The sequence below is a fragment of the Spinacia oleracea genome, chromosome 2, assembly GCF_020520425.1.
Source record: "Spinacia oleracea cultivar Varoflay chromosome 2, BTI_SOV_V1, whole genome shotgun sequence".
Taxonomy (NCBI): domain Eukaryota; kingdom Viridiplantae; phylum Streptophyta; class Magnoliopsida; order Caryophyllales; family Amaranthaceae; genus Spinacia; species Spinacia oleracea.
In genome coordinates, this window is record NC_079488.1 from 96,086,907 (window position 1) to 96,099,139 (window position 12,233).

Consider the following 12,233-nt stretch of genomic DNA (forward strand, 5'->3'; position numbering starts at 1 on the left):
CTTAAACATGTTTTCACACGGGTTTTTAAGAATTACATTTTGTTGTCTTACGCTCGTTAAGAGAAAGGATTCTTTCACAAGATGTCATGTTTACATCTAATTAAGCTGAGGACACCAACGCCGACATGAAGACGCCAATATACGCATGACGACATCAAGTGTCAGAAATCATGGATGACACCAAGTTGCGACGTCGTTGATCAAGATTAAGTATGGAAGACGACGGACAGGACGAAGACAATGATAGATTAGCATCGACAACAAATGAACGCGGTGACTGACTTTGAAGATTATTTTTCTAACTTTCGGCTCGCTACAATTAGAAAAATGGGGGCTATTGTTATGGGTCGTTTTATACGACGTGAGGTCAACGTTTGAACGGATCAACGTGAATAAGATCGTATCGGTTAACTCCTACATTTAGGGAGTCGTTGTGGCTGAATCAAGGAATACTTGGAGGGCAAGGTCAAATTAGTTAGAGATTATTAAGCAAACAGTTGAGGATATCAAGGAGCTAACAACATTATTCCCTCAACAAGGCTAGACCCAGAGCTATATAAATACGTCCTACCTACAACAAGAATGGCGACCGAATACCTACGGTGAAACCTAAATACTCCCCATATCTAACCACTACCTTCTTCCATTTATCCCACTAATATCCATTATCCCCACTACTATTGTTTAACCACTACTTAGCTACACTCCATGATGCATCTTTTCACCTGAGCATACCCACGTACATTTTGCTATAAATACTCCATTTCCTTAGCTATAAGGAGGAAAAAAGGGCATTATACTCAAAAACTACTATTGTTTATTCTTAGCCAAGAGACACTAAACCAAATATTTTTCCTAATAGTAAACCTACTGCCGTAACACAAAACCGATCCTCGACAAGCCTTCCCGACCCAAGCACATCGTCCGCTTATGTACTTTCTTCACGCATCTGACATCCCATTATCTTTTACTTATGTCTTATTATTAGCATCATTTACATATACGCAAACATACCAATGTACTTGTACTTAACATGGCTTTTTACGCCAGCAACATAGTGGATTGGTGGACTCATTGCCACCCGCGGTTTTTATCCCTTTCGGGTTTTCCGCGTCACCATCTCTTGTCTTGTCTCTCTTTGTTTTCTGTCACTTATTTCCTGTCATTTGCATACTTTATTTTATCTAGTCGTCTATGTCCCAACCAAAGGTCGTCCATACGAAATTTGGCATAAACACTCGTATATAAATAAGTTTGTGAATTTTGATTTGTCACCCAAGTTCATAAAAATGAATAATGTGAGAGTTAATCGAAGTGAATATAGGGGGAGGGGGGTGTTTTATTGAAGAGGAAGTTGAAGCTAGGATATCGTAATACATAATTAATTTATTACATATACATTAATATTGTACTTTTTCTTTTGATAAAAGGTAAGCTTGTATATAACATTATATTGTACTTATTTACACGAGCTTTTCTTGACGTAATAATATGTGCAACCTAAAACAACCAAAATATATTCTACCTACCCATCTATAATCTGGGAAGCTTTGACTATCTATCTTGTCTCTTCACCCATAAATATATACTAAGTTGCCTACTTAGTTATGATCCTCTAAAATAGTGAAAAAGTACTAATTAGTGATTATTTTTTGTACACTTAATTGATTTTGGTCAACAAAGGTGCCATGGAAACCATAAGGAACTCTAGAAGGCATGCATACACATGCAATTTGCTTCATATCCTTTGCCCTCAAAATTACCAATTCCGACCTCTCCACATTTTCATCCCTCAAAAAGCTCATTATCCAACCTTCATCTTCACAATCATCTCCTACATCATAATTATCACCATAATTAGTACAAGTAGTTGGTTTCTTAGCGGGTACAAAGCACGGTTCCCCACCATATCTCTCATGACCATACATAAACTTAGTCATTTCTCCTGTCACTACATCAACTTTAGCGATTCCACCACATTTAGGCCACGGCTCCGCTATTGCCATATATACATACCTTGTCTTTTGCCCCAACATATACTTATTTACTTGCCCTATTTCTAGATTCACACCCGACACTATCACTCGCCGGGTTGATTTACCCGTTTCAAGGTCTAGACGAATCTCACAAAGTTCAATCTGGGTCGGGTCATCATTGTCGTTGAAGATTGAGTCGGGTGGGCTCATGCACGACCCAATTATAACTACGTGTTTCCCCTCATTCTCTTCCCATGCATTCATAAAGTGAAAACAAAAGCTATCAGGAACCTCGATCCATTGGATACTAGACCCATTAGTATCATCCTTCGGTAGGATCCCAAACCGGGCCCTCTTATTCGGATCAAACATAAGAGGTGACCCGCCTCGAACCATTTCGGATAGTTTGAATACCACTTGATTATCTGGGATGACTACAAAATTTTGAGTCATGGCAAAGTCATGAATCATCGTAGGTTGAGGGAGTGGCACGGATACCTCACGTGTCTTCAGACCCCACTTATCGAATCTGAAGTACTTGAGGTACGGTTTACGTAGAACGTCGTAGCTAAGTGTGTGAAGATCACCTGTGTTAGGGTCCACCTTAGGGTGCGCAATCAACGGGCAGTTTACCTGCCCGTCGAAATCAAACCGTCCTATCGTCTCCAAATCAACACCACCACCTTCATCATCACCACCGTTGATATTGACGTGGTATGGCAAGTCATCCTCCGACATAGCAAGTAATCTCCCATTAAAATACACTAGCCCAGCATTAGCCACTCCTATGCCACGTGTCGGATCAACTAAACCGATAGCCGCACGTGCATAGAATAAGCCAAGCCGAATCAATCCGGTCCGACCGTGCAACTCACCAACCGGTTTAGGGAACAAGTTTCTCCCGGCCGCGTATTCATGGACCAACCGGTTAGTTTGCGTGTACCGGCAGCTATACGTAGGTTGATTACCTGGTCGAAGATTAACGGCGTGAATCATCCCATCACCGTCGAACAGGTGGTGAGCACCAGAAGGTGGGAGCATTGGATTAGCTCCATTCCTTAAATAGACTCCATGTAAACCGGATGGAATTTCCCCAATGACTTCTAAACCAGCATGAACGGGGGATTCCTGAACCGGAGCATAATTTCCTGATAATTGAATATCCGGGTCCACCGTTTTTGGTAGAGGGTGTCTTTTTTCTTGGTCTAGGATAAGTGATTTCTCTATTTTATCCAAGGCCGATGCAGCAAGTCTTTGAAATGGGTTGAGGGTAGGTTGGTAATTTGGAATTAGGGGCAACGTCGGTTGTGGTTGGGTTAGGTGTTTAGGAAGTGGGTCTAATTTTGTAGGAGGAGGAGAAATAATTCTAGTTTTATACTTGGAAGGATTTATTAGGAGCTTGCAGGTGATTTTTGATGGAAATGAGTTACTATAATTAGTATGAAAGGGAAGTGCTGATTTATTTTTAGTAAGGTTTTCTATTGTAGTAGTATTACTACTACTAGGGAAGTGGGTGATAACTTGCATGGCTATTTGGAAAGAGAGAGATACAGAAATGAATTGAAGCGTACGTGTTTATATTGATGTTAGGGATTAATGTGTGTATAAATAGGGAAATATTTTATGGTGCATGGGTATTTGATTTTATTGGAATTTAGTGTCTAAGCTGATGCTAGATGACTTAGCAACTAAGTTGACTCATCACTTTTACTTCTTCTTGGGAGACAACACTAATTTGAATGTCAAGTACCTCAAAAATATAATCATCAAATTAAATATTCCCTCCATCCTAATTTGATTAATCATCGTATCCCTTTTCATTACGTCCGTTTCAATTTTATTAATTACTCCCTCTGTTCCTAAATGTTCTTCAATTCCCGTTTCTATTTTGGGTGTTCCTAAATGTTCTTCTCAGTCTGAATCTATACTATTTTTTGCTATATTTTTTTTCCCAAAATACCCTTATATTCTGTTCTATTTACCAAAATACCTAAAGATTCTACTCATATTCTAACCTAAAATTCCAAACCCCCAATATTAATTCATTAATCCTTTCCCATAAACTACCCTCTCATCTCATTTTTAACCCATACTTATCATCCCCTCTTTCCCCATAAATATCACCCCTTTACCTTATTTCTTTATTATTTTCTCTTTCCTTTATTTATTCCAATATCTTACACACAATCATTACTCTTACACCCAATCATTACACATTTACACACAAACCAAGATTCCAATTTTCTTAATTCTCTCCCCGGTTCCAACCGGAAATAACTTAAAGGAACGGAGGGAGTACATCTCTTTTCCCACTTAAGCTATGGTCCCACATCCTCTCACATTCAATTAGAAGTTTAATCCACTATTTCTCATCTTGTCTATTTTTTTTATTAATATATGGAGTAACGGATAAGCATGTAACAACTTACGGAGTATCACATAAATTACTCTGTGAAAATCTTAGTATATACGACGTTAAATTGAGATGAAGGAAGTTAATTGATGGGTCTTATCTTAGGATTTATAGGAGGGGTAATAGGGTTCGAACTTGAAACCTTATGATAAATGTTTTATATGGTTGTATCTTTCTTTGAATGTGACTTCGTTTGAGCGGGTACATGCATATTTCATTTGTAGGGCTGAAAATATGGGTAAAATGATGCAACAAAAAAACATTTTTTTTAAGAGAATAGAAAAATTATCATTAATAAATCATCATACGACTTCTACAACAATAACTATCCATAAACAATAACATATACTCCTTGATATGGTAGTGTTCCAACCATAATCGAATTTCAATGACACAACATCTATAATGCCTGTTGTTAGCAATTGAAATATGATCTTCATCTTAACGTTCTTGATCTTCAACCAATAATAATCTTCACTCGTACACATAGATCTACAAAATAACCTATAAGAAAAAAAAATCTCGAAAGAAAAGAAAAACCTTGTCGATCTATCAAGGGAGAAAAGTTCATCGCACAAGGAAGAAGTGTTATTATAACCTAAAGACAAAAATATTAAAGGAATAAATCAACAAGACAATAAAGATTGAGGCTTTTCACCGATAAATCAACGAAAGCCCCTTCAAAATTCGCTAATAGAGGCTAGGGTTATAAAAAATAACATTTTTTTTAAATAACCGATAATAAATGACGGAAATAAGAATGAATCTAAGTATAAGTTATAAGAAAATAGCAGCATAATTAATGTCCATGCATGGTAATGCAATCACATCCAAACTTTCATTTTTTCGTTGTAAATTTTTGTTTTCACCCAAATACACTCCCTCAAATAGTAATACTCCCTCCGTATTTTTTTAAGAGATACACTTGATCGGGCATGGGTATTAAGAAGAATAATTGAATGAAATAAAATAATAAATCAAGTGGGGTTGGATAGAAATATTAATAATTAAACATGTGGGGACCATGTTATTTTGGTGGGTAGAGGGTGGGGTGGGTTTATGAAATTATTTGTTTAATAGGATGGTGGGTGATAGGGTATATTAGATGCACTATTTAATTAGATGGTGGGGTTGATGAGTTACTAAAAATGGCAAGTGTATCTCTTAAATAAATACGGCCGGAAAAGACAAGTGTATCCCTTAAATAAATACGGAGGGAGTATATAGATTGTAATGAAACTGTATAAGTAAAAACAGACAATCTATACCTAGTCTATAAAAAAGAAAACCATATACCATTAGATGATACGGGTCACCCATCTTTCATAGATTATTAGATGACACGTGTCACCCCATCTGTCATCCATAATTTTCTTTTTCCAATTTTTCATTTTGTTATACGAAGCATTTTATAACTTTAACAACCCTTCCCCTTCATCTTCCTCATTCAACGTCAATTCACCATTTAGTTCATATATTCATTCAATCTCTTCCACTTTATCTCTCTCTTTAACACTCAATATTAATTCACCATCTAATTTATATATTTTTCAATTTTAAATTTAGCTCATATATAAATCATATATTCCACTAAATAAAATGACAAACCCTCAATAAAATTTAACACTTCAAAAGACGGCTTAATATATAACCACTAATATAATTACCTGTTCAAAGAACGAGCTCAAAAACTAATTTGGATAAATTGGCATCACTACTATCATAAAATTGAAAATCAATCGAATTCCTTATAAATTCAATCTCATTAACACCAATCATTTGTTACATACTACAAAACGAACTTAAATATCATACGAAATTGTCACATGCACAAAACTATGATTTATTTTAGGATATTTTGATATTAATCAATTGCCACCTAAACTATGATTTATTTTAGGATATTTTGATATTAATCAATTGCAACCTTTTAAGTTTCAAGTTTTAAATTTACTACCTTGTAAAATATAATTTTATATTTACCATATTTTGACGAATTTTATCCAAATTTGCGTCAACATAGTCGTAGAGGGGATCATTTGCGTGTTTGGAAGGTTGCGGGCCGGACCTAAATTTACTTTTTATTGTCCAACGGGCCTAGAATGGAAAAAATAAGCCCTTTTTTGCGGGCTTGACTTCTTGTCTGTACCCGAATATTAAACTGTCCAGGCTTGCCCACGAGCTAACGGTCCTAAAAATCATTAAAAAAAATTTACTAAATAATTAATCAATTTATGTTTATGGTTTAAGTTTTTTTTTTGCTTAAATTATCTCTAAATTTTCGAGTTTCATCCTATAAAACAAAGTGAAAAAATAAAATTGTGGGATATTCTTGTAAGAGTATGAGAAATAATCAAATTATTTGTCTTAAATAGATAAGTTAATAATGAAAAAGTCAATAATTCAATGTTTTAATATTACTTACAAAATTATAAAAAATTACAATTATAACTGACTAATTAAAAAAAATTATAAAATAAATTTAATTTATTTAATAAACGGGTCGAGCAGGCTTGTCCGCGACAAATATTATCTCGTCCATGTCTGCCTGTTAACATTAACGGGTCGGGTTTAGCCCGTCCAAAATTTTCCTTTTTTCCAAAATCGTTGTCCAACCGCGCTATTTAAACGGGTCTGATGGACCAGGCTTAATGGTCGTCCCGCCCATGATCAACTCTCATAGGCCCTAGTTACCTAACTTTTTGTATTGGAAACCTAATGAAAAAGGAGGAAAATTAAAATAAATTGGTAAAGTCGGGCTCAGATGGACGACAAATTGAATGAAATCCGTTAAAAGTGGTTAATACAGATATTTCATAAATTTAAGATGGTAAATATGAAATTATATTTTATAAGGTGGTAAATACGAAAATCTGAAATTTAAAAGGTGGTAAATATGAAAAAATCATTAATTTTATATGAAATTATGTGAGTTAATGAGAAGCAAGGGCAAATGGTAGTTTATACACATGAAAATCGTGGGAGAAAGAGAAGGAAATTTTTTTTTTTGGTTCTACTACGAGGAGTTCCCACCGCCTTCGGCGAGGTAATCTCCCGTGGGAGTTTGCATGGGTACCTCGATGGGCAGCATCCCTCCCAGTTGAGATTTTTTCCATTCCCAAGGCTCGAACCCGAGACCTTGGTTAAGGAGCAAGAGGCCCTTAACCACTCATGCCAACCTCAATTGGTAGAAAGAGAAGGAAATTGTAAATATTGCCGTTGGAATGAGGCCCACATAATGTTTCCGTCCATCTTGCCGTTAACGTACATGTGGTAAAAAACACGTTTTTAAAATTTTTAGATGGTAAAATACTATTTCTATATATTTAGGTGATAAAACACAACTTATCAATTTTTTTAGATGGTAAAAGTCAATTTTTTCTTTTTATTTTAACATTTCTTCTTATAAGATTCAAAATCAAAATAAAGGATATGAAACTGTCTTTACTTTTTTCTTTTTACAAGAATAATTTGTGAGACGAAGTTGGGCTAGCTCATATATACGAGTACCTTAATTATATCTAACATTATATAGGATGTGTCATATTCAACTTATCTGACTTGAACTTATCTCAACTTATTGAAATTGATTATCAAACCTGATTGGAACTTATTATGACTAATAATAATACTAATAAAATAATAATAAAAATAATAAAATAATAATAAAAATAATAAAATAATAATAAAAATTATAATAAATAATAGTAATAATAATAATAAATAATAATAATAATAAATATAATAAATAATAACAATAAGAAGAACAATGGTTGAAACAAGGTCCAAGTGTCCGGGTTGAAACGCGTTCTTGTTAAAACGAGTTTGGGTTAAAATGGAATCGGGTTTTTAATGCTCGAGTACATGCATATCGAATGGGGTAGAGTCATGTCGGATAATAATAATAATAATAATAATAATAATAATAATAATAATAATAATAATAATAATAATAGTAAGAATCACAATAATAATAATAATAATAATAATAATAATAATATAATAATAATAGTAATAATAATAAGAATTAAATTATAATAATAATAGTAATAATTATAAATTATTATTATTATTAATATTACTAATATTGAAACTTATTTAACTTAGGAAAATTTGTAATTATAAATCTAACATTTGCCCGGTTTTCTTTAATTAAGCATACCTATGCAATATTTCTAAATAATTCAACCTTTATTACCCAACTATTATTATTAAGCCCAGCAAGTTAATAACCTGTTGTAACCGGTATTCACCCTTACGTGGCAATATAACCCTTACAATTTTATTCCCCCTCCTTTTTTTTAATTGTTATTCTAATGTTCGTTCCTCTCTCCTCTGCGAATTAATTGCTTCATCTCTGCAATTTTCGTTCCTCCACTACTACAAAAAAGGGCATAGAGTACTGTTGAAATACACTTTATAAAACGCCTCAGAGGCGTTCTCCAACTCAGCGCACTATAAAGTTTATAATACGGGTAAAAGAAGCGTTTTATATACCTAGTTATAAAGTACAGTGATAAGAGATAAGCGTCCTCTATTCTCTTCCTAAAATTAGAAAATGAAGGAGGAATATAGAACGGTTAACGTACATAACCGTCTCCTATACTCTATAATAAAGCGCCCCTTATATACATAAACGTCCTCTATTCTTCCTATTGAATATTGAGATACATAACATCTTCCGTACATAGGCGTACTATATACTTCATGCTTAATATTAAGATAGCAAGCTGTTTCGGGTTAGGGTTCGGAAGTGCCCAGTCTTCCCACTTTCACGTGTTCTAATACCAATTGTTATTAAGTAATAGATTATGTAAATAAACTAAATATGTAAAGCATATATTATGCATATCATCTAATTATGGGTAGTATAGAATCAGTAGACTTAGCATATCATCAGCCCATGATTTACGCCATGATCAACGTCATAATTAGGCTAGAATATTGCTGAAGATTTACACTTGTATTTTGCATATATATTCCTATTCTATGAATAAAGAAGAATATGGAGTTATCACTTCTATCATTAACATTTAATTTAACACTTTGAAATTACAATTATAACACTTTGAAATTAAAATCATCAAAATATTACAAACTTACAAAAATTAACATAAATGATTATAAGTTAGATTGTTAGAGTATACAATTTCAAAGAACAATTTAATTATAAAATAAGAACCCTTATGGCACACACTAAACGACCAACATCCGAAATCACCATCTTCGCTACGACCCGGAAACAACTTAAACCTGAAATCATTAGCAAGAAAAAAAAGGTTAGACCAAAAGAGTGATTTGTGATAAACAAGTACGAAGTACTTTGTACATTTATTTAATTGAATCACAAAAAGGAATATTAACAAATTATTCAGTTCTTAGATGATCGGACATGCCTGAATCAAAATAAAAACTAGCTGTTTCTGAAATATGCTAGCACAATTGATCATAAATATCACAAATTTTAAACAATGAACTCAAAGAAAATAAAGTAGTGCACCATTAAAATCAAGTCAAACACCATTAACAGTCCATTTATAACTCTGAAAACAAATTAAACATCATAAAAACCCATTTGAAACAAACAAGAACCCAAATTAAAAAGCAACGAAAAATCAAATCAGAGAAAGAGGGCATACTTTCAGATATCTTGAAGTTTGTTTGTTCCTAATTATACGAGGATTAATCCCCATAAGAAAACCATTAACTTGCATTTGCAACCCATTATGTAAGATCTGATTCCTAACCCATTAACATCCTTCGTTGTTGTCGAAACCCTTTCAACAGATTTTCGCCTAATGTCCGAATTTCAAACACACGAGATGAAGAAAATGCGAACAAAATTCTGAAAAACAAAAACAAAATAAGATCAATATTAGTGCTTAATTAATTTTACAGAAAAAAACATTTGAGATTCAAAAATGTACATCGAGAAGTAGAAAATTTTGAGAAAATTCTGGAATGAACATCAAACTACTTCAATAACAAAAAATTAGAAGCATGAAAATAGTGGAACTAAAAAAAATCAGATCAAGTTGCAATTCAGAAGTATTTGGTTGTACTTGCATGTGATTAACAATTGATGATGATCTTAAATGACGATCTGAGGTTCATGAGGGAGACTTTGAAAGCTAGATCTGAAGAAACGGAAAGAAAAAAAACAGGTGCGAAGGAAGACAGAGATGACAGTGCAAGGATGAAGAAAGTAATTGAAGAAAACTGTGGAGGCAAAATGAGGTGTGTTGGACTGTTGGGGGCCTAGGGGGCTAGGGTTTTGATAAAAATAAAGGGAAGCACTTTGGAATTAAAGTTGTCCATAATCCTTTTTAAAAAAATAAGATGGCCACAAAAATTTTAAGCGCGAGAACTAAAACGTTTAAAATAGTCCTATAGTCCTATAATATTAGCGGAAATTTATGAAATAGGGAATAGAGTACGGTTTGGGTGGATAACGTCCTATATTCAAAATATTTAATTTAAAAAAAGGAATAGAGAACAGTGGGCAGTCAAATGCGTTTCCTTGATTTTAATTCAGGAAACGGTTTTCTCACTTAACCGCTTTCTATTCTATAGAGGACGGTCGTGTCGTCGAGGCGTTTAATATCTTGTGTTTCCTTTTCCCAATTTTGTAGTAGTGCTCTCTCCTCTGTTCATCATTTCTCTTCTACCTCTTCTCCACCATTGTTGATCCCTCATACCTCTCCATTCGAAGTTCGTCAAAAATAATCAGCAATTGATATGACTGGGTTAAACCAATCAACTGTTGAATCCGGGTTAAGGGTTAAGAGGAGAGAGGGGTTAAGGGTTTTTTTAAAAAAAAATTAGAAAATCCTGTTTAGGTGGCACGTGATGCGACGTGTCCAAAATTTTAGGAGGGAAATTGACAGGCTAAAGTCGTATCACCTAATCAAAAATAACCTAAGGTCCACTAGCTAGGTAGCAAGGGAAGTCAGGATCGAATCCACAGGGAAACAGGCGTTCTTTCTACTATCAATTAATTAATCTAGACTATTGTGAACAAAAGTTGGTTGATGGTTTGTATGCTAAGACTACGAACGATAATTAAACAAGAATGAATCAATATATTAAGGAATCTAGGGTATAGGTTCGCCAACAAATAATAATCCAGGACATTGAACAATCACGATAATCAACAAAGTAATTAATTAGACTAGCATGCTCTCTCAAGTCGATACTAATCATAGACTTAGAATTAACGGGCTCTCGCTACGTATTAACTCTAATTCCGCCTATTGACACAAGCCTAAACATCAAATTGCATCTCTCGAATCTTAATTTGATATTGCATAACTACCACAATTAAACCTGCGCAAATCTAATTGTATAGTGAAATAAACCAATCAATAGGAATCAATTACAATGCCAACAATCATAATCATTCAATCATCCCTTCATATTATTCATGGATCCCCAACCCTAGAAATTAAACTACTCAAGCATGTTGACAATAAACAAAGCAATAATCATAATTGAAATCATTATTAAAGCAAGACAATGAATTGAAATAAGAAATAATACCTATTTGAAGAACAAAGGGAAGTGAAAGCTTGAATTTTTATTGAGAATTAAACTAAGTGTTTTTGCATAAACTAGAGAGAAAACTAGGCTAAGGAAAAATAATACTAAGGTTCAATACTAGAAAATAAGATGTCTCTAAAAATATAAGGGGCTAGTATTTATAGTTTGCCCAAAATACAAGCCAAAAACCGGAAAGAAAACTCGCGCATAAGTGCAGGAGGTTGGCGTCGCTTCGCCCGATCGGGCGATCCACTCGATAGTCGGCCCGATCGGGCGGTTTGTGAACTCTCCACATAGGCTCCAGG

The 12,233-nt window shown here is 34.0% G+C and overlaps 1 protein-coding gene and 1 long non-coding RNA gene across 2 annotated transcripts; both read right to left on the reverse strand.

Moving 5' to 3' along the window:
* Positions 1 to 1,625: 1,625 nt before the first annotated feature.
* Positions 1,626 to 3,604, reverse strand: LOC110791467 (9-cis-epoxycarotenoid dioxygenase NCED6, chloroplastic). The gene has a single exon (XM_021996218.2). It carries the CDS (start codon positions 3,501 to 3,503, stop codon positions 1,635 to 1,637), a length of 1,869 nt encoding a protein of 622 aa, XP_021851910.2. The 5' UTR covers positions 3,504 to 3,604; the 3' UTR covers positions 1,626 to 1,634.
* A 5,791-nt stretch (positions 3,605 to 9,395) lies between these two features.
* LOC110779590 (uncharacterized) lies at positions 9,396 to 10,714 on the reverse strand. Its single transcript, XR_002531174.2, has 3 exons — positions 10,452 to 10,714; positions 10,029 to 10,234; positions 9,396 to 9,642 (listed from the first exon to the last, which is right to left on the reverse strand). It is a non-coding gene; the product is annotated as an uncharacterized lncRNA (long non-coding RNA).
* Positions 10,715 to 12,233: the final 1,519 nt, after the last annotated feature.